The sequence below is a fragment of the Chondrus crispus genome, genomic scaffold (genome assembly GCF_000350225.1).
Source record: "Chondrus crispus Stackhouse genomic scaffold, scaffold_18, whole genome shotgun sequence".
Classification (NCBI taxonomy): Eukaryota; Rhodophyta; class Florideophyceae; order Gigartinales; family Gigartinaceae; genus Chondrus; species Chondrus crispus.
Genome location: NW_005179058.1, coordinates 209,457 through 236,967, shown reverse-complemented (window position 1 = coordinate 236,967; position 27,511 = coordinate 209,457). Strand labels below are relative to the sequence as shown.

Genomic DNA, 27,511 nt, shown 5'->3' with positions numbered 1-27,511 from the left:
CCCCGTTCCGCCCTTTTCCGCTCGCTCTTCCGGGTCCTCACATGTCTCTTCCTCTTTCCTTGATACATCATTTTCTACCAGATCCCGTGAATACTCTTGCGCCCTTGGTTTAGCATTCTAGCATTCATTTTGTACTCCTACGGGCGGATGTGCTCGGACCAATAGTAAACCAACGATACTCTTCACTTTATTAGAGACGAAAGTTATTAGAAAGCAGTTGATCGACTGAATGCAACTTGTTGAAGACAAGTCCGAAATCAACCTCGATCTGCATATTGGCCTCCACTGTACTAGACCGATGGGAAAATATGGTTCTGAAAAATCGGACCCAAATTTGGAATCCTTGAAAAACAGACTGAAAATTGGGGTGCTTCCAAACTAGATCCTCCGCGGTCGTCTGCATTTGCGTCTACGTAGACCTCACCAAATGCAAGAGACACCCCATCCGATAATGCCGCAGCACGCTTGTCGCTTTTGGAATGCAAATGGAGGATCATCAAGTGGACTGACCGTTTCAGAGCTACTGGAGTCATCAGTACACGGACTGTAGAGTCGCGACGGTCTTGTGTATTTAGGTGCACAAGACCGCCGCTCTGGAGTAGAGTGGATACAGAACGCAAAAAGGAATAAACCACGACAACAACCACTGCGTGAGTTTTATCAGGTTATGCAGCCCAGGACGCTAATTGCGCATTTGTGAATCTGTCACAATACCAGCCTCGAAATCACAAAGTCTACTGTATCAGGCGACGCCCTCCATCATCCAGCTACATCGGACTTGTCCTAGGACCCTCCCGGCTATTGTCGAGCATTGCTCCGACACCCGTCGAGAACAGAAGGCATCATGGACTCCGTCAGAGAAGGCACCGTCGACACGTCAAGCTATCGAATCTCCCCACTTACTTCAGAGAACTACTACCTCTGGGCGCACAAAATGGAGTTTATCCTTCGCGCAAAGGGACTTTGGAACATCGTATTAGGGACGGAACGTCCACCGACTGAAGAAGGCGAGCTTGCAAAGTATGAGAGGAGGAAGGACCTCGCGCTCACGACCATCGTTCCAACTATCGATGACTCTATCAGCGCTTCAGTTATCACGCTCCGTGACGACAGCAAAGTATGGACAACACTTTACAAAATGTTCTCTACTGCCTCTGAGGCTCGTGCGAATGCCTATCTAAGCCAGTATCAGAATGCTCGCATGGAATCTGGTGAGAAGGTGCTTCAATTCTCGAACCGACTCAACGAGTTCGAGAACAAGCTAGCGGCTATTGGTCTCTCTAACCGAATCAGAGAAGAAGCGAGCACTACTAAGGGGCCTTAATGAGCACTTCGCCATTCCTGCAGGCGTGATTAAGGCTACTGGAAAAGGCTATCATGATGCTTTGCCCTATCTGGTTGCATGTGAAGTGGAACATGAAGTGGAACCCCTCTCCGGCGCTGCTACCCTCACTACCGCGCTAACCACCAGGGAACTGACATTCGAATTCTGTAGGAAGATCGAACACAGAAATTAGGATTGTTTCTTCAATCCTGATAGACCGAGCTACAGGCCCCAGCTTGCGAAAAAGCGCATTGACAGGCGCCGGAACCGCGGTCAACCGCGAAATCAGATGCCCCGCAGGAAGAGCTACCATCACAAACAACCAAGTGAGGGTGGCAGCGCCTATGTGGACATCTCGCTAGCAACTACTAAAGACCATACCAAGACCAATCTGTCTGGGACGCTACGCGAGAAGTGGTACATCGACTCCGGGGCCTCTGCACACATGTGCAACGACACTGCACTATTTGAGACACTCACTAAATCAACGAGAAGACGTCGTGTGTCAGTCGGTACTGGAAATCCCGCAGAAGTTATTGGTACGGGAGCAGTTGTGTGTACGACTACAGTACGCGGTACCACGACTACAGTACGTTTCACTGAGGTGTTGTGTGTCCCAAAACCCTTGTGTAACCTCATCTCTGTTAGCAAGATGAGGAAGGCTAAGCTGAAGACCACGTTTGACTCCGACAGCAATGGAGATGGTATGTGTCAAGTGAGTACGAGGGACGGGAAAGTGGAGTATCTGCACGGAATTGAAAGCAGTACAGCAGGACTGTATGAGGCGGTACTGAAACCGACTTTAAAGGTCTCTGACTCTACATTAGCAGTCTCCCGAGAGGAGTGGCACGAAAGACTCGATCATGCCAGTGCTTGGACAATGAAGAAGTCCCTTTCCCTCGTACGTGGTTTACAGCTACAAGACGTGAAGGATTTGCCCAACTGTGAGTCCTGTAGACTTTCGAAGTCGACTAAAGCGCCTCGACCATTGCGTAAAGAGTCCCGCAAGACCACGAAGCCGCTCGATCTCGTGCACACGGACCTGGTAGGTCCCTTCAGGACTGCTTCGCTTGGCGGGTGCCGCTACTTTATGCCCCTGTACGACGACGCATCTGCGTTCTCGCTAATAAGATTTCTCAAATCTAAGACAGAAGCAGGAGCAGCACTGAAGTTAATGATAATGGAACTGGAGAAGTTGGTGAATGGGAGCTGTCGCACGTCATTGGTTAGGCGGGTACGGTCGGACAACGGAACCGAATTCATATCTCAAAACTTAAAGCAATGGTTATCCAACCGTGGCATTAAGCAGGAGTTCACTGCCCCGTACTCGCTGGAGTCTAACGGCAAAGCTGAAAGACTAAACAGGACCCTTCTCGACATGTCTCGCACGATGATGATGGCTGCAGAAGAGTTTTCTCGCAAGAATCGGCTGTGGGCAGAAGCCGTAAACTTGTCAAACTATCTTCGCAATCGCATATTCACATCTGCCGCGCACTGCAAGGACATGACGCCTTTTGAGTGTATCACTGGTCAGAAGCCTCACCCCGCACACATTCGGAAATTTGGAAGCAAGGCATATGCCCACATCTCCAAAGAAAAACGACGAGGAAAGTTCGAACGTCGAGCAGACAGTGGATACTGTGTCGGCGTTGGAGGTGGTAATGGGTACGGGATATTTCTACCGCAACGCCATGCAGTAGTCATCTCCAGAGATGTGCAATTCGATGAAACCAAATCTACTATACTCCCAGATGCGGACAAGTCCTGCCGAGCAACATTGTGACATTGAAGAGATGCTTGACTCGGACAAACCACAGCTTATACCACCTGTATCAAACCCAGTACCAACACCTACTACTACCGATACAGTACCGCATGAGTCCACAATGGACCTGACGCACGTCCCAAATTTGCGCCGCTCCAGCCGTACAGTACGAACCCCACGCAAGTACTCGCCGGAAGACTCCGCCATAGTTCTTGCTCTCGTACATCACATGGGCAATGAAGATCCCCATGTCCCGCTTACATACAAGCAGGCGGTGGAGTGCTCCGAAAGTGATAAATGGAAAGCAGCAATGGATGAGGAAATCTCACAGCTAAATAAGAACACATGGAAACTTGTACCGCTACCCCCTGGGAAGAAAGCAGTAAGGTCTAAGTGGGTTTCCCTCAATAAGACTGATGCTCAGCAACGTGTTACTCGGCAGCGCGCTTGACTAGTCGCGAAAGGATTCACGCAGCGCTATGGGATCGATTACGACGAGGTGTTCTCCCCAGTTGCTAAGTACAGTACAGTACGATTCATTCTCGCAATGGCAACCCAAGAGCAACTCGAGCTGTTACAGTTGAATGTCAAGGCGGCTTTCTTAAACGGGGAACTAAAGGAGGAGATCTATATGGAACAACCCATTGGCTACCGTAACCCAGATCATCCAGACTTTGTCTACCGTCTTTTTCGAGCTATTTATGGTTTGGAACAAGCCTCGAGAGCATGGCACATGCCTTGTGACGCCTTTTTAAAGTCAATTGGCTGTTTTCAGTCGGAGGCAGACAAGAGTCTGTACATGCTAGTGTTCAAGGGAGGCAAAATATTCATTCTAGTCTACGTTGATGATATGCTACTCGCCGGACAGAGCATGGATGTTTTAAGAGAGGTGGCTGAGATTATTGGCCACCGCTCCGCAATTCGCATAGAAAAAAAGTGACGAAGTTTCTCGGTATCGTCAATGACCGCTACAGTGAAAAGGGGGAGACCCATATCCACAGTGCGGCTATGATTTCGCACATGCTTGAAACTTTCAACATGACGACTTGCAGGAGTGTCTCTAACCCCCTCGCTCCCGGAACTGTGTTGAGTACAGTACATCCAAAACAAGATTCTCGCACTGAGGGAATGGAACAGAAACCGTATCGCCAACTTGTAGGGTCGCTACTGTATTTGGTAAATACTACGCGACCTGACATCGCGTTCTCCACAAGTTTCCTCTCAAGGTTTTTGGAGAGTCCTTCCCGCCAGCACTGGAAAGCAGCAAAGCGCGTCTACGGTATCTTTCGTGGACTAAGACTCTAGGCATCAAGTTCAAATCGGATGACAAGGCAGGACTACATGGATACACCGATTCCGACTTCGCTGCTGACAAGGAGACACGGCGCAGCGTTAGTGGATTCGTGTTCAAGTTTGCTGGCGGATCCATCAGCTGGAGAAGCAAACGTCAGGAGAGCACCGCCCAGTCGACCTTGGAAGCGGAGGTTGTGGCGATGTCGTACGCAGCGCGGGAGGCAGGGTGGCTTCGTCGTTTGTTCAGAGAATGCTTTCCGTCCAACACTACCCTACCAGCTACAGTAATATTTGGGGACAACGAAGGTGCCATGAACCTCGCTTACAACGACGTGGTGAACGAAAGGTCCAAGCACATCGCCGTCAAGTATTTCTTCTCGAAGGAGAAGGTTAGAAATGACAGCATTGTGCTCAACTACATTCCAACCTCTCACAACACGTCCGATATACTGACAAAGATACTACCGGTCGCTACTCACAAGGAAATGATCGACAAGCTAGGTATGAGTCTTGAACAGGTCGTAGAGCAATAGTGTGATGCAAGGTTGAGGGGGAGTGTTGAAGACAAGTCCGAAATCAACCTCGATCTGCATATTGGCCTCCACTGTACTGGACCGATGGGAAAATATGGTTCTGAAAATCGGACCCAGATTTGGAATCCTTGAAAAACAGACTGAAAATTGGGGTGCTTCCAAACTAGATCCTCCGCGGTCGTCTGCATTTGCGTCTACGTAGACCTCACCAAATGCAAGAGACACCTTATCCGATAATGCCGCAGCACGCTTGTCGCTTTTGGAATGCAAATGGAGGATCATCAAGTGGACTGACCGTTTCAGAGCTACTGGAGTCATCAGTACAAGGACTGTAGAGTCGCGACGGTCTTGTGTATTTAGGTGCACAAGACCGCCGCTCTAGAGTAGAGTGGATACAGAACGCAAAAAGGAATAAACCACGACAACGACCACTGCGTGAGTTTTATCACAACTTATCTCGAAAAATCACCTTGGCAAATGAACATTTCTGGTCCGCCGGACTTCGTAACTCAACTGTAGGACGCGCAGAAGAAAGAACTGTTGCGAAAAGAAGTATCAGCTATCATAATTTTTAGGTTGAGAATCACCTCATCTGACGTCACTTATCACCTAGGCACTAGACTTATAATGAACACATGCACCTCGTGCTCTGTGTTCGTATGTGATGATCCATAACCCTTCTAACCAATTTATAAACGCGTCCGTTCTCGCGAGTGGGAGGTACTATGGATATTGTCATGCTTCGCTGTGCAACAAACGTTTCCCTCTGAGGGCGATGGACATTCCCTCTCTCTTGCCCAAGTTCCCCAATTCCCTATGCAAAGAGGTGAAGTCGTGGCTTATAAACTTACAGCAACTATTTTTATTAAAATGAAACGGAGGCAGGGTTTGCGGCAGACAGGTGATTTGGGGGAGGTCGCTCCTCGTTCCAAAACTAAGTACAGGTCGAGTTCTCGGGTGCCAGATAGCTGCTCTCCATTGGTCTACTACTCTGGCCCTCCACTACACGCAAAGCGAAGTCCAACATTGCAGCCCCATTAGACGTTTGAGTTTAATGCTGACACGCTGCCATGAGAATAACTTTCCAGGTATGAGTCTTACTTGTTGCGCGCTGACACTGTTGTACGCGGAAGAACGCTTCTTGATTTTTCCTGCCTGCTGTATGGCGAAACCAGAAGATTTGGTCGAAACTGCGACCATATCTCCTTTCAATGGGCAGAAGTGCGCAATCCTTTTCGGCGCCCAAAGTTCGGCAAGTGGTGAAAGCACATTTTAAGCACTTGACCTTCACTAGAATGGAGCTGAAGACAGTGAGCTTTGGCCCATGTTTGCGGCCGCAAGCTTCTTCCCCAGTTCGACAGTTGAGTCATGGGAAGCAGGGGTCATCGTTTGTAAAGCGCTCTCTCTCTAGGAGTGTTTTCTAAATCTCAAGAGGTCATACAGCACATTAACAGTAATGGTTGAGCCTTTTGGGCCTTTTCTCGCTCTTCCTGCCTGATTCAATGCACTTAAATACTGGAGGTTATCAGCGGGAGAATAGGAGTGCTTCCAAAAGGTACAGTATACGCACATATCGTAAGTCGCCGCATGCATACAGCTTAGTCATGCGCCACTTCATCTTCATGAGATGTCTTGCAAGTCAACTCAAGGGACCCTGTATATACAGTATACCGTATAGATCACAGGTTTGGCGAGGTGCTGCAGCACAACGTGAACCACACTGTAATCATACCGTATCCTACCTCGGCATCAAGCTCCATGTAAACATAATAGACCCACATGCTTTAGCGTTTCAGCAGAGCACACGGTGCAGTTATTGTAAGCAAAAATCTACCGACGGCGGGTAGCCCCGAAAACATCAAATTTACATTGTGCTGTATTTAGGTCGCCGATGGCGCATGGGCGATTAAATACAAGGCTCAAGTCCGGGGGCGTCTAACTCCCCGGGGGTATCCGCTACCTTCTCTCTTTGCCACTCGCGTGGCCTGACGAGCGCTCCTCCTCCCTTCGTCAGTTTCCTCCCTCGTCGTCCCCCGTTTTTCGCCAGATATCCTCCGCCGCTGCGCGCGACGGGCATTCCAGCAGAGCTACCCACCTCGCTCTACATCCTGCCCACCACAGTTATGGGCCCAGGAGAAAAATCTGGAAAAGCATCCGATTTCTTTGATCCTCCGGTCTTCTCATCTGACGGAGATCTAGAGTCATGGAGCAAAAAAGTTGGTCAATGGGTAGATTCACTCAAAGTAGCACACGATGAAGGAACTGATCGAACCTTCCAGACAATGTTTAAGCTACTAGGTCGTACTCTCTACGATCGCGGACTCCCGGAAGCTCAGAAAGCCATTGTTGATGAGGCTCAGTCAAAGGGACAAGTGGATTATCTACAGATGGAAGACCCAGTTGAGACAGCCGTCCAAATTGTGAAATTGGTGGCCGCCGATCCTCCGATTTCCATGGTCACCTGATTGATTTCATCCTATCAGAAAGTCACCTCCTGCCGGAGAGATCGCAACGAGAAACTTTCGACCTGCGTTTCAAGGTTTAGAGGCCTGGCTGTAAAGCACCTTTTGCATGCAAATGCGTCCTCAACCTCACAAATTGGGGAGGTGGTAGCAATAACTCTGCTTAACAACGCCAAGCTTGAAGACGGAACTTTGACAAATGCCAAGTTGCAGCTGATTTCTCACGCAGAGGCGCGCAGCAAGGAAACAGAGAAAAATAATGCCTCTAATGAGCTTGTATCAAGGGAAAGTCTTGCAGAACTTCAGAAGATTAGTGAACAACTGCAGAATATGGATACAACAATTCGTGAATCTGAAATGTCGGCATCTGAATTCAAGAAGGAACTAATGGACTACCGCTCCAAGAACGTCAGTCTTTGTTGTCAACTTGGCAGAACCGTGAAAGACCTTAAGGTCAACCCGCAGGTGAATCTAAACAGGACATCAGTGGCTGATCACTTCCTGTCTCAGAACAAAACTTGCGGCCTAAACTGAGATGATGCGGTCATAGTTCTCCGTAATCTGACTCAGACATCATCCATGGACTCACCTCAGTTTTCCATGAACGACGTTCATGCCATGGTTGATAGAAAGGTTAGGTCATTTCTTGCTTCCCAGCCTGGTGCCGAAAGGGTCCCAATTTCATCTCGTCGGGGTGACGGCGACACTTCCAAGTATCCAAGTGCTTCCTCTTTCCAGAGACCCTCTGCAAAAGGCATTCAGAACGCCCCCCTCCGCAACAGACCGAACAGGTCCTTGGGTGCCTCAGAAAGTGCCAACGCGACTTGTTTTGACTGCGGCGAGACTGGTCACTATCGTGGTAACAATTGTCGCAAGGAACCAAGTGCTTTCACCGGGAAGAAGAAAGCCCGACGTTTAGACATGGGCGGCAATCGTTCTGGTACCGGCCGGTTCTTTTGGACCCGGTTTTTTCGCAGAGGCTCCGGGGACTGGCCACCGCAGATGAGCCTAATCACTCAACCCGGAGCCCCATCGGATATACACCCTCAATTCATGGACCCCAATCCCATCGTCGACCCGGGATGTCCACGAAGCGTGGGTGGTATCGCCTCAGTCGCAGCATTATGCACGGCATTGGACATGCCTTTGCATCTTCGCCCTCTAGACTGTGAACCATTCCTACACGGCTATGAAGAAAAGTGTAGTGATGCACAACTCACACTAGGGATATGGGACCTGCCCCTTACCGACTTGTCAGGCGTAGAAGTACGGATACCGTTCTGCATCACAAGAGGTGGCGGTGTCTTGCTGGTTGGAAATGAGATACTCCACCAGTCATATCAGCTCGGTCACGAGCATCTCCTCGTCATCCCTCCTAACTTCAGAAGTCTCTCAACGAAACAGTTGTGCTTCCAAACCTACACGGAACCGACCTCTTCAGCAGACCGAAACGCAGTCAGAACGTATCTCTTCGTCGTTCCTTCCAAGACTGTGTCCTTTAGAACATTCTTTACGACGGTGTCTTCGTTTGTGTCCTCGGACATGGGAAGGGATCACTTGAAGAAGCGTTTCAGCTACGGAAAAATAGCTGATAGGTTCGCATCAAGGCTTCATGGTTACTCCTACTTGCATTTCGAGGACATGAAGAATCTGTGCCTGCGCGGTGACGTGATGACACCGGTCCTAAAGCAAGCACTCAAGACAGCAGCTAGTCGATGCTCAAGCTGCAAGCAAACCGGAAGACCTACAAATTGCAGAAGATTTCATTTGCAAGGATCCTGGGATCTTTCAACAAGCACCTGCAGCTTGACTTTTTCTTCGCCAAGGAGTTCGAATATGTTCCAATTTTTCATATTGTCGATGTTCACATTGGATTTTTGGCTGCCTACCTCATGCCAACCAGGGAAATGAGACTTTCTGCTCGCGCCCTAGAGGTGATTTGGATCAACGTTCACGGCTCCCCCGCCATAGTGTCTGCAGATGTCGAATTCTTCAATTCAAAGTTCGCTGACTCCTTGCAGTACTTCGGCATCGATTTCCAACCAAGGCCAGGCCGTCGTCACAATAAGCTTGGGGTTGTGGAAAGGAAGAACTCCATCGTCCGGACACTTATCCAACGCCTGCTGATTGACGCGTCATACTTCGATCGAGGCCGAGAAACGGATTCTGAACGGGAAGATATCCTCTCAAGGGCCGTCTACGTGAGCAACGTGCTTTACGGCAGCCGCAAAATGAGCAGCTTCGAGCTCGCACGGGGTTACACCCCCGCTCTTATAGGCCTTCCGCAAACCAAGGCTCCTTCTCAACTCCTTGACGCTCACAATGAGCAAGTGGCCAGGAGAGCTCTTGCCCTATTCCAGAAATCACACGTACCGAAGACCTTGACAGCCAATGATCTCTCCAAGGATGATTCTGTATACTTCTTCAGACGCACTGTGAAGTTTGGGGTATGGGAGAAAGCATTCGTCCGTGATTGCCACCCCCACTTCGTCATTCTATCAAGGAGGCAGGATCATGCAGGCAAGCCAATTCGTGCCGCATATGAGTGTAGTCTAACCCCTTGGGACTAGATTTAGATTAGATCAGCTACTGTAGAGCCCGAGCTCTACAATACGACGCGCACGAGCGCGCGCGCTGTCAGCAACGAATGGCTGACAGCCTTACAGTACGCACGACCCGCACGCACTACTGTAGCCGACCACAGTAGCACTACAGTCGAGTACGTACTGTACTGTAGTATGATAGGACTCAATTGTACATTAAATACGCGAGCGGACCGACGGCGGACGGGGGAGGACAAGCACGAGATTGTCCAGAACCTACGCCTTTGGTCAACCTCGCCCCGCTTATTCTAGAACGGGTCCCCACTAGCCCGTATCTAGTTAGGAACCGAGCGGGCAGGGGACGTGCAAGCACGCGAGCGAGCCTAGATCCGCCTCCACCCGTCAGCGCTGGTACGTCACCCAGCGCTGCGCCGAGGCGTCGAGGCGTAGATCGGCCCGCGCGTGCGCGCGTCCCCGACCGTACCCGCTCTACCACTGCTACCCCGGGCTCGCCCGGTTCCGTTAGCTGGGGTTGCTTCCCGTCTTCCCGCCGATCGGGGTCTCCGCAAGAACTGAGTATACACCCCCCTCCGTTGGGGGTGTTTATACTACAATGAGAACGTTCGGAAGGCACCGTCCTCTCCCTTGCTCCAAGAGCTTGACCATATCGACTTCGTCTTTCCACGGTCTTACTCTCTTATTGATGAAGACTAGGGCGATGAAGAAGGGCCAATGCACGCAGAGTTACCGGAACTGTACCCTGAGCTTCAAAGTTTGGCTTCAGAAGCTATCCATCCCTCAACAGTACAGAAGGCAAGCACCCAGAAGCATGCCCCGGCCTTCCACATGGATGATGACCGTGATTTTCTACCGGACATCCCTGCTCCAGGGGCAGACGCAGTTTTCGAGAAGGAATGGTCCCTCTGGGCCTGCCATCCGTCATCTTCAATATGTTCTTTAACGCGCAAGTGTCGCAGAGTCGACAAGCCAACTCAAGATGTCAGCGGCTACGCAGTCGAGCGCTGCGGCGCGCTCTTCTGAACACAGTATCAGAAAGATGCGCAAATGACATCAGATATGACCAAGTCCCACGAACCACCACAGCCTCAGAAGTATATCGGTCAAACCACACTTGTCTCTCCACCAAGGCTTCCTCACTCTCTGCAGTCATCCGAGCAAGAGCTGCTCCACGACATGAAAAGAGTCGTGGGAGATGCTCCAGTCTCGGAATTCAAGCTCCAATTCGCACCAAGGTGGATTATCGATAAGGCCATTGCCGAGGAGAAAAGCAATTATCGTCATGCCGATGCATACGAAGAATTGCACTACAAGTAACTCCCAAAAGGTGCTAACGTAATCACCTCGCACCATTTCTTCCAAATCAAGAACCACGCAGAAGAAGGACGCCTCCGACTTAAGTGTCGCTTGGTCCCTCACGGTAATAGGGACAGAGAAAAGGACTCAGTCCGGAAGGACTCCGCCACTGCGCAATTCCCCATCATTCGTCTGGTAATTTCCCTGGCAACAATATTTTCCTTTTCAGTTGGTTCGCTGGACATCAAAGGGGCATACCTCCAAGCCGGAAACTTGCAACGGGATATATACGTCCGCCCACCACCTGGCTGGGCAAGTTCCGCAAAATTTGTTTGGAAACTTCTCAAGCCCGCCTATGATATAGTGGAGTCGGGTAGAATTTGGCAACTCGTCTCCGAATACTGGCTTTCCCGTAATGGGTTCGTCCCAGTCCGAGACCTTCTTCAGCTATTTGTCCGGTACTCCAAATCTGGACACATCGAGGTCTTGGTGGCGGAGGGTGTCGACGACTTTCTTCTCGCTGGCCTCCCCAAACACATCCAGGAATTCCAAGAGCCAATTTCTGGGCGCTTTGTAGTTGGAAGTTTCGTCCTGGATCAAGACTTGGTTTTCAACCGACTGCATATCCACAGATGCCCGGATGGATCTCTCGCTCTAGATATGAAGGAGTATGTACAAGGCATTAATCCATTGCCGCTCACCAAAGACCGTCGCCGACAGACCTCACACTGGTGCAGCTTCCAAGAGCTCACAGCCTATCAAGGCTTGGCCGGCAGCTTGAACTTTCTAGGCCATGGAATTATTCCGCAAGCAGCCTTCGTAGCAAGCCATCTCCAACAGGCAGTTGGCCGTCTAAACGTTCCAGACATGGTCATTGCTAACCAACTCCTCGCAGAGCTGAAGAGGCTCGATCCAATGATCACCTTCAGGAACGTCGTATCTCCCGACAACCTCTGCTACTTGGCCTTTTCAGATGCCAGCCAAGGGTCTTCTTCTTATGGGCAGACAGGATACATCTCAGGTATTTTCCTGCCAGCAGGGGGTGCGAACGTATTTCCCGTTCTGAAGCAATCCAACCTATGAAAGCGATGAAATAAGCCTCCGTTGCCGGCAGAAGCAAGCGGTTCTCGCTTGTACAGAAAGAGACCCAGGCTTGCCACTGTGAGTTCCTGCTCCTCACGGTGTTAGGACTGCATACGTAGTCAGCCAACAGCAGCGCAGCACGTTTGGTACCCGTCGTTAGTCCTGTTTCGGCGTTGTTAGTGACCCAGCCGACTGCTGCGTCCACCAGACCGAGGCGCCTCCGCGTACGCGTTTCTACTCCAGGTTGATTTCTAGTAGTACCAGCTTTCAGTGCCGATGCGCCGTCCACACCTCTTCTGCCGGAGCTTGCAGCACCTCGGCCCGAGTCGCTAGACTGAGCGCCGCCGCGTGCCACGGTTGCCGAGGCCAGTTGGGGATCAGCAGCATTGCGGGTGCCCGAGTTTCCCGCAGTTTCCGAACCGTTGCGCCAATTAGGTCCACCGGAGGGCACAGTAGACGGACGTCCGTGTCGTCCCAGTGCGATGCCAGTTCCCTGAACGTTTGCTGTTGCAGGAAACGTGGATGCTCGTCGAGCGGGCGAAACGGGAAAGAGTCGAGAGGGGCTTTCATTCCAGCCTGCACGGAACGCCTGACTTGCCTGCGGATCTGTAAGTCGGCGCGGGAGAAGCGTCGCGACAGTCTGTCGGCGAATTGATTGGCAACTGACGGAATCCATTCGGATTTGATTTGGAACTCGAATTTGTCGAGCACCGTTTTGAGGCGACGCAACTCGCGCATCTTTGGTCGGCTGGCGGACACACACGAATTTGTAATGTGTGCTACAGATTGGTTGTCGATGTTCAAAAGCAAGTTGCGTCGACCCTGCTTGGATAGCTGCCTTCCCAAGGCTCCTGTTAGTATCATGCGCAATGCCTTCAGTTATCTGAAGTTGATGCTGGCTGCGCGGTCCTTCCAGTTCCACACACCCTGTTCTGACCAACGTCCTGCCACTCCCGCTTTCATGCTTTCGACATTCAGAGTGCCACCGTATCCCATGTCCGCAGCGTCCGTGTGGAGGGAAGCCTCCACCGGCTCCGGTACCATTGGTCTGCCGGCCAGTTCCTGGTCGGTCAACTGTTGCCAGGTGAATAGATCGCGAACACTTTGGTGGCTTAATCGACACCGGCCTCTCGCGTCTCGCGATCTCTTCGCCGACATGTCCCAGTACAGAGCACGCGTGTAGAACCTTGCACATGGCATGGCGAGGGTTAACGAGACGCACACTCCACAAAAATGTTTCGGCATCTTCAGCCGCACCCAACGCCTTCTCGCTCGGACTTCTGATAGCAACTTCTTCGCGAGGTCGCGCACCTTGGCGACTTTGCGATGCGCGATATAGAAGCGCATCTTGCGTGTGTCGATTCTTACTCCCAGGTGCTCGACGACAGGAGACCGAGTCCATTTTCCCTTGGTCAAATGCCGTGCGAGCCCAAGCCGGTTCATCAATTCGCGAATGATTCTCTTTGCCCTGATACAGTGCCACAACTTTGCCACTATTCCGTGTGATGTGGGAGCAACGAGGAAGTCGTTCAGATACGCCAGCACCCGGAATCCAAGTCTCCTCAGCTCTTTCACAAACACTGCCATCAGCCGTGTGAACCACAAAGACGACCGACCCCAGCCGAAAGGCAGAGCGATACATTGGTAGTACCGTCCTTCCCACCGAAATTTGAACCAATCCCACATCGACGGGTGTAGTCTGAGATGTCGATATCCCTTCTGTATGTCGAATGAGAGGAGGCCGTCTTCCTTCTGAATTGAGGTCGCAAACTCGGCGAGATTCTGCATTTTAGTGAACCTTTTGCCCAGTGCTTTGACTGCTTCGACAAATTGACTACAAATCTCGGCTTCGTACCCTTGTCCGATTCCTGCCATACTACGAAAGCTGATGATATCACGGCCCCAGCAGACCGTGCTCGGGCTGCGTGTTCCCCAGTTATCTCTCGGTAGATTTCGAGGCGACAGCCTTCGCGTAGATCCTTCGCACCGAAGGACTTGTCCTCCTCCGTCTGCGGGATATTCCCCAGCTCCTCCCCTTCGCCTGGAACAAACGGTACGGTTGGACGCTCGTATACCCCAAACCGGATTGCCCGACACAAATAGTCCGAACAACTCAGACGACGCCATTCTTCGACTTGCTGCTGAGTAGCTCGCCAAAGAGCGGGTCGTGTGTCCGTTTTAACTACTTTTCCTTGGCGGACCCTCCCTTGCCCGAACGCCTTGTCGCATTGCTTGCATTGAGAGTAGCCACCGCCTTCATAAGTTGTGTGGTCATGTGTGTGTCGAGCTTTTCCATGGCTTCCGCCAAATCATCAGCAGTAGCAACATCATTGCGCTGCTCAAGACTAGGCATAACCATTTTGGCATATGTAGGATCCCTAGCGGACATTTTGTAGAACTCAGCCCGAAGTCCCACAACACGAAGGCCGTATCTGATGGACAATAGGCCCCAGACATTGAACTGGGCCGCTGTTTCCCCGCTACCAGCTTTGATTGCATAGTTCCTCAAGGCCATAGCTGCCTCGTGGAAAGCCATCCAATATCCGGGGGCATTAACGTAATTAGCCTCATACTCCCATACTGGGAGTAGACTCTGGTGCTTCTCCATTGCTGTCTTCAGAGGCCATTCCCTGTGCTCGAAAAAACCCCCGATAAATGCCCCAACGCTTGAGTCCTGTTCATACGGGTAACGTGTGAGCCCGAAGTCCTTGTCGTCCCTACAACGTCTGGAAATCTGACCATAGGTAGTCATCCACCCCAACGCGATACCAGCTTCTTCAAAAGTCTTTCCTTTTGAAACAAGCTTGGCTTTGCGTATTGAAGTATCCACTTGCTCCACATTATCGGCAAAGTCGCTCATCTTTGTGCGCTTTAGCGTTCTAAAGAACGAGCGATCGAGTCTTCTTTTGATCGTTTAGAAAGTGCCTTCCGCCAACGCTCTGGGGTCTCTTTTAAAAGAGAGAGGCATGCCATGTACGTTTTGTGCATGTATGCCTCCCTTTATATACCGCCACAATTACTGGAGCGCGCGTGAGACAAATGATGCTGCGTATCTAGGAGAGTTGGTGGGAGAGTGTTTGCGGGAGTTCTCAAGAATTCCACTCTCTCACCACGTGTCATACGCGTCGAGACTTGCCACGACACTGGCCAACCTCGCTATACATTCAACTGTGTTTCATGCGCATAAACGCTACTCGCCTGCACAACACGACAATTGTGAGGTGCACAAGAGGTCGGAGAATTTGGAGCAGGCGTTGCAAGCGTGTAACACGGAGCTACACTTTTTTCCGCCTCACGCCACAGATTTGATTCAGCCGGCGGATTCCTTTGTCATCCAAAAATTAAATGACGCATGGTGTGGTGTGGACGATGGGATAGATATAAGATGGACGTCATTATGCGAAATGGGTTCGCGGCGGCCTCTGGGAAAATTCTCATCCCGCGAAAACATTACTATTTGACTTTGGCCGTAGCCGTTGTGAGGGACGTAAATGCGATGCGTGTGGCAAATGGAGTGAGGTACGCCCGAAAGGCTATGATCCGCACCGGTCTTGCTTGTAATATCAACGGACAATGGGAAGAATCCCAGCTGTTTCCAAAATTGCAAGAGATAGTGCAGAAGTATAGAAATCACTTCGATGGCGCTCCCGTTGTTGATGTTGATGATGAGTAAAATGTGTTGATATGCTAACATGGACGGATTATGAATGGGCAATAGCGTGTTTATCAAAATAGTGTAGTCTTCGCTAATATGTTCATTGAAAATTAGTCTGGTCTACTCTATCTTAGGTTGTGATGCATATAGTGCGGATACACATATTAGTGCAGTCCGCATTATTAGTGAGGGTGCACGGATACACATATTAGTGCAGTCCGCATTATTAGTGAGGGTGAAAATATATCCTAGACTTTTTATAGTCTAGCCCAGACTAATTGCTATTTTTGGGTGTAGCTAGCTCTAGTGTCTAGACGACAAGCAATTTGACCTCATATGAGGCCAGCTTTTTTTTGCAAAAATATATAAATTAAATCGAAACTTTAAAACATTCAGTTTGGACACCATTTCTTTAACGTATACGCGCTCGGCAGGAACATCTTGCAAAACATTGGGATGGCGGTTGTCAATGCACAGAGAGACTAAGAATCTAATGAAGTATCAATGATGAGTTGACTTTTTAAACAGGCGTTTTGGTTTCGAAGATATCAACATAAAACCTTTTGAGGTTGGTCAAAAAAGGCTCCTTTTTGGGCATTTTAAAAATGGCTGGAGAAGACGTGCAGATCTCACCAAACTCCACCCTTCCACAACGCAGAAGTCAACTGCCGTGTCGAGAATATCTTTTTTCCATCTTGTTGAGCTAGCACAAGTCGAGAAAAATAAGTTGAAAAGTGACCTCATATGAGGTCATTTGTCACCTAGACACTAGTGTCCATCGGATCATTGTTCTCATGTGAAAACATTTTTCGATATATAATTTTCTTGACTTGCGCATTCTCGACAAGAAAGAAAAATTACCCCCACCACCCTACTTGACATCTGCCTTGGGACCAGAAAGAACTCTATGATGACTGCATGTTCTTCTTGGTCGTTTTTAGATATGTATGGAAAGATGCTTTTTTAAACCACCTTAAAACGACATGTAAAATAAATTCGAAGCAAAAAAAGCCAGTCTAAAAAGAAAACTACGTACAATCTGCATTACTCTCTCAATCATTCTGCGCATTCAAAGCTGCTATCCCGGCGATCTGTGAGATGTTATTTCCGAAAACAAGTACGTTAAGGAAATAGTGTCCAAGGTAGCTTTTTAAATGTTCAATTTAATGTATATATTTTTGCAATTAAACCGGCCGCATATGAGGCCATGCCTGACCTCATATGAAGCAAATCGCTTGTCGTCTAGGACATTAGTGTCTAGGACACTAGTGTCTAGACGACAGGTGACCTCATATGAGGGTACTTTCAACCTTTTTTCTCGACTTGTGCATGCTCAACAAGAAGGAAAAAGATACTCTCGCCACTGCAGTTGACTTCTCCGTTGCGGAAGGGTGGAGTTTGGTGAGATCTGCACGTCTTCTCCAGCCATTTTCAGAATGCCTAAAAAAGAAGCCTTTTTGACCAACTAGAAAGCGTTATGTGTTGATATCTTCGAAACCAAAACGCCTGTTTAAAATGTCAATTGAGAGTTGAAACTTCACTAGATTCTTAGTCTTTCATTGTGTATTGACAACTGCTATCCCAACGATTTGCAAGGTGCTATTACCGACGTCATGTCCGTTAAAGAAATGGTATTCAAATTGACTTTGCAAAGTTTCAAGTTTCGAGTATAAATTATTGCAAAAAAACTGCCCTCCTATAAGGCAAAGAGCTACTACGGTAGAGATGACATGCCATGTGCTTCCAAGGAGGCGACTTTTTTCAATACATATGTGCATTAATTCGCACCGTTTCCAGTCATTTTGAACATAATTTCTTTAACGCACTTACCCTCAGCGACAACATCTTGCAGAAGATCAGAATAGCAGTTTCGAATAGACTGAAGGACTGAGCATCTAAGTTAGTTGCAATTTCTTGTTGATTTTTTAAACAGGCGTTTCGGTTTCGAAGATATCAATACAAAAAGCTTAAATGTTACCCAAAATAGCTTCTTTGCCACGCATTTCTAAAAACGACAGGGAAGGACATTCAGTCGTCACTCAAATCATCTTTCCACAATCAGAGGTTAAGTGCGGCGGAGCGGGTATCTTTTTCTTTTTTGTTGAATAACCACATGTCAAGAAAAAACAAGCCGACAAGGAGAGTGATATTGTATGAGGTCACTTGTTATCTCTAGTCTAGACAGGAAGCTTCAATACATCACTGCTGAAACTCAAAAATGGTGGGGTGCACCTAGCGTTTTATACGTTCTGTACTGTACCCCACGCACACATCCACAACTTCACAATCTACACAAGTCGTAACGGCTGGAAGTTTCTGACCTTGCCTCCCGGTGACGGGTGCGGGCCTTCATATTCTCCAAGTTGAGCTTTTCCATTAGCCCTTGCCAGCTTAGCCAAGAGCTCCTGCGCAGCCTGCTTGTTAGCATCATCACCACCCCATGTCTTGAGCACGGCCATTTGGAGGGCTCGCCCGTAGGAAAAGTTGAGGCTCCAAGGGGCGATCTCCGACCCTTCAATAGTATTAAGTAAGTTCAAGTTCTCCGTAGCTTCCTGGTCGCTCATACCGCCGGAGAGGAAATGAATGCCCGGCATGGCCGGGGGGACGCCCCTCAGCATAGTTTGCAACGTGTACTTGGCGACAGTCGCGGCGTCGCACTGGTTGGGTGAATCCGTGCCCGGGTTGACCATGTTAGGCTTGAGAAGGGCGCCGTCGAGGCAGACGTCGTACTCGTTAAGCGCGCGGAAGGTAAAGCTGAGAACGCGCTCTGTGTAATAGGCAGTTTCGTCGATGTTGTGATCTCCGTCAAGTAGGACCTCGGGCTCGACGATGGGGACGAGCCCGTTGGCTTGGGAGATCTGCGCGTATCGGGCGAGGGCATGTGCGTTTTCAAGAATGGCGGCGTCGGAAGGCGCGCCATCGGCCTTGCTGATACGCATGACGGCACGCCACTTTGCAAAGCGTGCGCCTTGCTCGTAGTACTGTTTGCAGCGGTCTGGCAGGCCGTCCAGACCAGAGGTAGCTGTCTCGGCCTTTGTGCGGGGAAGCGCCGTGAGACCTGTGTCAACCTTGATCCCCGGCACGATGCCCTTGTCCTGGAGGATCTTGACGAAGGGGGTGCCGTCGGCTGCGGATTGGTAGAGGGTCTCTTCAAACATGATTGCGCCGGCGATGTAGTCGCCAATGTCGGAAGTGTAGAGGAGTTCGCGCCAGCGGCGGCGGTTGTCCACGGTGTTTTCGAGGCCGATTGTAGCGAGACGCTTGCCGGTGGTGGAGTTCGACTCGTCGCTGGCGAGGATGCCCGAGCCTCGAGAGGCGATGTACTTAGCAGTGGCTTTTAGCTCCGCAGCGAAAGGATTGGAGGTCTCGAATACGCCCGCTTCGAAGGTCATGCGAGGGGCAGGACGGACACGTCGGGGGGTGAGGTGCGTGACGCGGCGCGAGGCGATGAAGGTAGAGGTCATGCAGGCAGCGGTGGAGGGGGTGGCACTGAATGCATGGGAGACCGGGAGGGCGGAGACGAAGGCTACCATTTCGGTGTGGTTGCGGTTGTGTTGAAGGAGAGGGGTGGAGCGCAGCGTAGTGAAGTGGTGTGGGGGAGGTCGGAAATCCCAGCTCAGTTAGAGTTGCAGAAGAAGGAGACGAAAGCGGTAGTCAACGGCCAGTATTTACGAATGGGAGCACTTTGACGCTCATAGTTTTGACGAGATTGTGTGGACACGATCGTCATCACCAATACAGCCAACTATTGAATGCCAAGTCATGCTAATCGACATTGCAAATGTGCCGCCCAATCACTGCGAAATAGTCTGAAACGACAGCAATGCACGAGATGTGATCCGATCCGAATGGAGACTACAGTAGTTAAACGGGACCAATGATCCAATACTGTACCGTTGGTACTGTACCCGTTCAAGCCACACTGCTAGTGTCTATCCTAGCTAGAGGGGTAAGCCTCAGGGTTCTGTTGAAGGAATCACATAAACCTGATAAGAAGCAAGGAAACGTTAACGCGTTACGTCTAGACACTAGTCAAGTAAAGTGGACAGACTTGCGCGAAAAATCGTCAGAACGTATTTTGCAAACATAGCGATAGGCGGCGAGCTGCTGCTTGGCCTGAAGGGCAGCGGCGGGCAACGCGATGCATCATGCAAAGATGAAAGGACTTGAAGCTGAGGAAAAGGGCAGTACCGGCATCAGTGTGATGCATGCATTTGTGGGGGATGAATGCGGGGGGCTTATAGGCTAAGCCGAACAGAAGTGTGCTGTAACACGGAAGGCCGACAACGAGAGCGTAGCAAACGGGAGTATGAATTCGAACACATACATTGCGGGCAGACAGTGAAGACGGCAAACATGAAGGCATGGAACAGAACTGTCTTGACGGAGCCGGGTCTCAGGGGGAGGACCCGGCCATCGCGCTTCTCTGTTGCTGGACCTTTTTGCCTACATATCGCTAGTGCGCATGCCTCCCCACGCTTTGCCGCCCTTGGATTCATCAACATGCAGGACACCACCGCTCTTCTGCAATGTGAGCAACATATACCGCATATGGCACATTCGCATGCATAGACTGGTGGCCCCAACACTTTGTCTACTTCAAACGTAAACATGCCATTTAAGGATAAGACGCGTTTAAAGGGCAACAGCGCCATTTCTTGTTACGCGTGAACGGCTACCACGAGTTGCCTGTAGCGGTATGAGAGAGCTCGAGGAAAAGCTCAAACCTCAAACCTCATTCTATTCCATGTAGTGCATGACTTCAAGATTACTGTACATGGCATGTACTGTAGTCTTGAATTCAAAGGCTTCCTTAGGTCATGGCTGGCTGAGAGAGTCGCAGTTGTCACCTGTCACGGCATCGCCCAGTATTGCCAACCGAAACGCAGAAAAAGGGACGAAAAGCAACTGCCGAAACTCCACGTGTACATCTGTACAATGAAAGGCACTGCAATTTCAATCTCAACTTTTCCCCCCCTTCACCGAATCGAATTCCTCAATGTTTAAATTTTCCCGCCAATCTCTGAATTCAATATCGCAACTTATAGACTCATCGCACACCCTCTTCCCGGACCCGACCGAAGCACCCTGCAATCCGCACCACTTCACCTCCTGCTTTAGCGATGCCGCGCAAGCGTCGCAGGACCGCATGGACCGCCGCCGCGGAAGCCTCCTCCTTCACTTTCATGCCTTCCGACACGGAGATGACTCTCCTTTCATCAGGCGTCTTCCGCATCTCCCGTGTCGAAAAGACTTCCAACCCGTCGCAATCGACTTCCGAAGACATTGCAGAGTTCCCGCCGGCAATGAACGCAGTTTGCAGGCCATTGCAACATAATTACGCCATGGCACAACAGCCAGATAACACCGAAGATGTCGAAGACGCCGCCGTACTGTCTTTCGGGTCGGAAGCCATCTCCCCGACAAACGAACGCCCCCGTCTAGAGAGCTCTGATCCAATTCGCGACTCCCCTCCTTGTCGACCGAAGCCCAATCACGGCACTCAGTCGCAACGAAGCTTGCCCGTCGCCCCATCCGCCTTCGTCGCCCGCTCATTACTGACAGCCATGGACCAAGCCGGTTCCACACCTGACAAAGGAAACCTGAGCTGTGCATCGAAGAGAAGCGAAGAAGCATCATGCACGCCGCTCATGATCACTACGTCTGAAATTCGTCGCGCTCAGAAATGTCTCGGTATGAGTCCGGATACGCCGGGTAGCTCTGGTCTCAGATTCATCGACCCTGAAACGGAACGCGAGCTCAGGGCTGTACAAAACTCGACGGAGAAATTGAATCTTGATGTTCACGATGCTTCGCCGGCAAGCGTGACCTCACCTCACCACGAGGAGGCTGAGAGCACGAGGCTGAAAAGGGAATCGACCTTAGGACAGTATGGACGAATGGATTTGTGTTCACAAGGTCGCTTTGTGCCCGGAAAAACTGACAGCAGCCCCGCATGGACTAGAAGGCGCCTGTCCAATATGAGCACGGTAACCCCCATCCCGCTCAACCTTTACTCGCCCGCACCGCCGAAGGCGTCTGAGAAACCGGTCGAAGACCAAACCACGAGCGGGAAGTCTGCGAAGCTTTCATCACATAACGTTGATGTTTCGCACAAAGACGGTTCTCCCGTGGCGTCACTGGCTTGGAGACACGACGACAAAAAGGTACCAGGGAACGAGGACAGATTGACTTCAAACGAAACAGTTCATCATGACTCTGGCGAAGAGCATGTACATTGTCCGTCCTCACCTGGGCGCGAACGGGACCCTTTTCATGGGTACACGCAGATGACTGCAAAACACAGCGCCCGAGGAGCGAACGTTGATAATTTTCCATCGCTGTTTACCACTGGATCGGGAAGGACAAAGCTCATACCCCCGCTGAGCACTACAGGCCCAGAAAAGACCGTAGATATACCACCGCTATTTACGACTGGGGCTGGAAAGAAAGTGAATATACCTCCATTTGTTCAGGCTAGATCTGGAAAGAAAGCAGACCTGCCACCGTTGTTCATGACAGGATCTGGAAAAAAGTTGGACGTACCACCGATGTTCACGACAGGGTCGGGAAAGAAAGTGGACGTATCACCGATGTTCACGACAGGGTCAGGAAAAAAAATGGACGTACCACCGATGTTCACGACAGGGTCAGGAAAGAAAGTGGACGTACCACGGATGTTCACGACAGGGTCAGGAAAGAAAGTGGACGTGCCACCGATGTTTACAACGGGAGCTGGAAAGAAGGTTGGCGCACCCTTGATACTCGCAGCAGCGTCAGGAAAAGCAGTGGACTTCCCACCACTGTTTACGACTGAATCAGGTAAGAAAGTGGAATTGACGGTGCCCTTGTTCACCACAGGAATAGGCAAAACGGTTCCAGTGCAGCCGCGAACTCCAGTGAGCAAAGGAAACAATGCTCAGCTCGGCTCCTCCCACGGTCTGGACAAAACTCATTTGAACACCCCCCAACATGTTCTTAAATTCGCTACGCGAATTGAACAGGTGCCAACAGGATCTGGAAAGGGAATGCAAAGTCATGTAGTTCTTGGGCAAGGTGATTCTGCCAACCGCAAAATTCGGGAGCGAGGAAAGTCGCGTAAGGGTATGAAGACAACGCCTTTCAAGCGCCCGCGCCAACTTTTGCGAACAGGGAAACGACCAGAACAACTGATCGAGGCAAGCAAGCGAACATGCCGGGCGGTCCCAAATGTTGCCATTCCACGATTGCTGAAGTCCGGAAGATTTGAGTGCCGGCAGCGTCATCACCACGAGGGGAGCCAACACGTACCCGCTGCGCAGTGTGGCTCTCTCAACTTTTTGGTGCAACCGGGCTGTCTAAAACGCTGCCTTGACTTTTCCTTTCAAAAAAGCTCATTCGGGTGCATCTCGTGCCTCCCAGCAGAGATAACAACGACTCTTCACCTAGACTCGGTGGATGAGTTCCGAGTCGATGACTGCATTGATTGGATGACCTCCCTTTACCCAGGTGTGTCGCAGGAACCTGCTCCATGCGTTGGTAGCGTGGCTTGGACCAAACTCACCTACGGTCTTTCTGTATGGAAGCTCGGGCGACTAGACCTCACCTGCAAATGGGGACACCGTTTTCTCACTGTGGCAAACGTCATCCGCGAATTCTTGCGCAGATTCTCCATTGAATGGCATGGGAATCGCCAGCCGCATCTTCTTCGAATGATGCGACGCGATTCCGCTCCAGCGTCACATGTGGTTCTTGTGATAGCAGATATTGAAGAAGATGCACAGAAACGACTGCTTCTGACCCTTTCGGATGGTTGGTATCTTGCCCGTGCGGTTCTTGATCCAATCCTAGAGGGGCGCGTGTTGAGGGGAAAGCTCCGCATAGGGGAGAAAATTCATGTGGCCGGTGCTCGTTTGCAATCTACTTCTACGAGGCGTGAATTGTTTTGCGGGGACGGTGATGAGCTCTGCTCCAGTGTACTTCGAATTTGTACAAACAATGTGCGGAAGCGCAAAAGTAGCACAGCTGCGCGTCTCGGTATCCAGCGCGCTCCATTATGCAGCAACTCTTTAAAGTGGGTAAGAGACGATGGTGGTCAATGCCCAGCTACATACGCGGTTATTTTGCGCTCGTACCCACTTTTCTATATGGAGAGAGTTGATCGAGGCCACGCGAATGAGCAGGACAATGCCCTAGAATATGTTTTCCGCCGGGAGGATGCTGAATTCGAAGCCAGATCTACACATGAAGAGATCTGGAGACAAAGACTGCCCGCTGCTGCCGAAGGAAAGCGTACTAAAGTGTGTGGAGGTCATGGAGACGAGATTGAAGTACAAAGGCGGTCAGTAAGTAGCGTGAACGAAGTGCTGATATGTGGCATTGCTGATGATCCGCTTGATCAATCCGCCAGGAAGCTAGTTCGAATTTACAACTCCACCGAAGACGTTCAAGCAAATTTGAGGGGAGAAGGGCAAGTTATCCTTTTCGCCAATCTATGGCCGAAGAAGTCCAGATGGACTGCAAAGCCAGACGGGGTCATAATTCCCCGAAGGATCACGTTTTCGAACCTGTATTCGCAGTATCCGCGGAGTATTTGTTCCATCGTAGATCTTCAGTCTGGCACACAAGTAGCCGGGATGGAGTTCGATGGTGCTTTCATCGCCTTACATGTTTCTAGCCCTACGGATGCTGGAGATAGGCGGTTTGCATATTTTGCGGACGAACTTAGAAGCGAAATTTGCGTTTTGGCACTTGAGCTGGCTGGCGCTGACGTGAACTTCCTGCCGAAGACTCTCCGAACAACACGATACGGGCGCAAATTTCCAGTAATTGCCCTCCAAAATGTTCAGTATCAAGCAATCAGTGGAAAGCACGACCTCGTTCACGCTAAAGCAACCATCCGAACCTCGTTTATCTCCTACCAAGCCCTTCACCGGAAGAGAGCCCCTGGGATTCTTAAACAAGTCGCAATGAAAGTCGAAGGACAAATCTCTGGAAAACAAGCAGAGCTGGAGGTTCTGAGGGAAGCCGTTGTTTCTTTCGCGTCAGGGGTGCGAGGGAGCATTGGGGCATACTTTACGAGTACTCAAGAATCGTAGGTAGTCCGTAATGAGTCGTCGTGGCGGTAGATCCGACTGCAACAACTATGGATCGCAAAAACAAAAGCAATACGTCAACCTTGATTTCACAGTTGATGACACTTCATTAGCTATACATATTGTTGAATGGAGTCTCGAAGAAAAAAGACCCCTCGAAGCGCGTATGTTCTTTTTGTCATTAGCTATGCTACGGATTTCGGTCTATCTGACTCGGGCTTTTCCACTTCTTCTGCTTTTGACCCGACGCCCAAGGCTGCGTTTGTGCTAGTAGATACTCTTGCTGGGTCTTCCCAAGCCTCATATTCTTCATCTGACGAATTCTCAGCATCGTCTGGTGCAGTGATGATGTTGTCCGCCAAAGATTGCAAATGCTCGCCAGTGTCGTTTGTTGGTAAAATTGGATCCGGTTCCTCAATTTCTGTTACAATACCGTCTAGAGATGTTCCTGCTCCGGATTCGGATATTCTGAGATTGCCAACACCAGACAAGACCTGAGCCGTTTCTTCTTCCTTTTGGTCATCCACAAAGGCCACGTAAGAACCTTCATCCTCTGAGGATGAGTCCACGGAATCTATCACGCCGCTGAGATCATCCATTGGAATACTGTTTTGCTCGACCGCTTGCGTCCGACTTCGAAGGTCATTTGTCTCACTCGTCGGAATTGTGGGTATTCTAGAGGGCTGCGCCAAGGCCTCAACAGCTACTTGCTTAATCGTTTCACTGTCTTCAGCTCTTGACAATTGTTCTCGCAGGGCAAGCGGAATGTCATGATCGACAAGGGGTTTCACCTCCTGTACATCATCGTCATCTGCTCCAAAGTGATCAAGATCATCGACGTCCACTGGCTTGATTTCATCTTCATCTTCCGAGTCGTTATCACTAGACTTACTGTAGCCAAACTGCATTGGTACATCTGGAGTGCTATTGGTGGGATTCTCCACAAATGACATTCCTCCCATTTCCAGGACGTCTGTAGCTTCTTCTCCTTCGTCCTCGTCAGCGTCATTCAAGTCCCCACAAAGAGGCATTGATTCCCGGTTGTGCGCCGGTCCGAGGATTTGATCTGCAAAGACTTTAAAAGCCTCTAGATCGTCCTCGTTGGGCAACTCTGCGTTTGTTTCTTCCTTGCTCTCTTCAATATATGCCATAAGTGAGGTCCCAATCCTAATTAAGTGTCCCATGTAGCCTGCTCTCGTTCGTATAGATTCATTCCCCTGTTTTGCATTCTTCGACCATGAAGCAATTAGCCATGGAATTAAACCTGCCGCGAACCAAGCTGAACGACTAGGTCGCCCATCTTCATCCCCACTGAATGCGGCACTAACTGATTTCGTTATCACACCATGTAACATTGAGCTCCATTGATATTTGCTAAACAATTCAAGTAGCTTCTTGGGGACGCCAAGATCAGATATCTGCTGAACTGTATCTTGAGTCGCTTTCTTCATGCAAGCCGTGAAGAATTCTGCCAGCTTCAAGCGCAAAGACCCCAAAGGACGTAACGTGCCGTTACCGTCCAGCTCGTCGCCATTCCCAAACATTTCGGAAAGTCGTGAGAATCGAATCGCAAGGTCGGCTTCAAGGGATGCGGTTTCAACAATAGCATCTCCAGGCTTCTTCTTTGTGTGATCCGTCAGCAGTTTGAGTTCCTCCTCGGTCGCATCGTCAGGGGGCGGTAGTTTGGGGCGATCCATGTTCTTGTTCGCCGTGCCCCCAGGCCCTATTCCATGGCCAGAGTATAGCGGTCGTCCCGGTATGCCCCGGACACATGGAGTGAACGGTTCATCCTCGTCCCTCACGACATTCGCTCGAGTAGTCATGAGATTAGCTGCCAGCCCCAAACTATGCAGCAACGCAGAATTACTTCGCAGGCTAAACGCCTCCACTCTTTCTTCACTCGATGCCATGACTTTGGCCTCATCCGACAACTCCTTCTCCGTTTTACCGTTGCAGCTCGCGTAGAGACCGGCATCGAGCAATCGCGAAACGACAACTGGATTGTGATATGGACTAAGCTTGGGTGGAATTGTACAGTTAAGATCCGGCAATTGCAAAAGTCGTTCCGCAAGTCCAAGAATCGTAGAGGTTACATTAGACATTGTCTCCTCCCGCAATCGACGCTGTCTTCCCTGGCGCTCATAAGAACTTTGTGCAGTGTCATGAGTGTCATCCTCTGGCGCAAACGTGGCATCGTCAGCGGGGCCCTCGGCAGTCTCCGGTGTGTCGTTTGAAGCGCGGACAAAGCATTCGGCGAGGCCACCCAAGATATCAGCATTAGATAGGAGATCTAAAGCCTGGCCGGCAGGTCTCTTCTTGCAGTTTGCACTATAGGCGGACTGTTCAGTATCCGGCCCTTCAAGCATGCGGACAACAAGATCCGCGATAGGCCCGCAGTCCATGTGTTTTAGAATGCCGTTGATAAACTTGGGGCCTCTTTCCGCAAGATGTTCAATGGCGCGAGC

The 27,511-nt window shown here is 50.3% G+C and overlaps 3 protein-coding genes; 1 reads left to right on the top strand and 2 right to left on the bottom strand.

The window, feature by feature from the left end:
- Positions 1-18,026: 18,026 nt before the first annotated feature.
- CHC_T00008397001 (fructose-1,6-biphosphate aldolase, chloroplast precursor) lies at positions 18,027-19,505 on the bottom strand. XM_005714606.1 is given in 2 exon segments: positions 18,027-18,260; positions 18,261-19,505. The coding sequence occupies 1 exon segment, from the start codon at positions 19,503-19,505 to the stop codon at positions 18,261-18,263; it is 1,245 nt and encodes a 414-aa protein (XP_005714663.1). The 3' UTR covers positions 18,027-18,260.
- A 3,495-nt stretch (positions 19,506-23,000) lies between these two features.
- Positions 23,001-25,049, top strand: CHC_T00003194001 (hypothetical protein). The gene has a single exon (XM_005714605.1). It carries the CDS (start codon positions 23,001-23,003, stop codon positions 25,047-25,049), a length of 2,049 nt encoding a protein of 682 aa, XP_005714662.1.
- A 62-nt stretch (positions 25,050-25,111) lies between these two features.
- Positions 25,112-27,148, bottom strand: CHC_T00003193001 (hypothetical protein). XM_005714604.1 is given in 2 exon segments: positions 25,112-25,231; positions 25,232-27,148. 1 exon segment carries the CDS (start codon positions 27,146-27,148, stop codon positions 25,232-25,234), a length of 1,917 nt encoding a protein of 638 aa, XP_005714661.1. The 3' UTR covers positions 25,112-25,231.
- Positions 27,149-27,511: the final 363 nt, after the last annotated feature.

What these genes read in the sequence shown, in the direction of transcription:
- CHC_T00008397001 (XM_005714606.1), bottom strand. Translation starts at nt 19,505, where the DNA reads ATGGTAGCCTTCGTCTCCGCCCTCCCGGTCTCCCATGCATTCAGTGCC.
- CHC_T00003193001 (XM_005714604.1), bottom strand. Translation starts at nt 27,148, where the DNA reads ATGTCTAATGTAACCTCTACGATTCTTGGACTTGCGGAACGACTTTTG.
- CHC_T00003194001 (XM_005714605.1), top strand. Translation starts at nt 23,001, where the DNA reads ATGCAAAGTCATGTAGTTCTTGGGCAAGGTGATTCTGCCAACCGCAAA.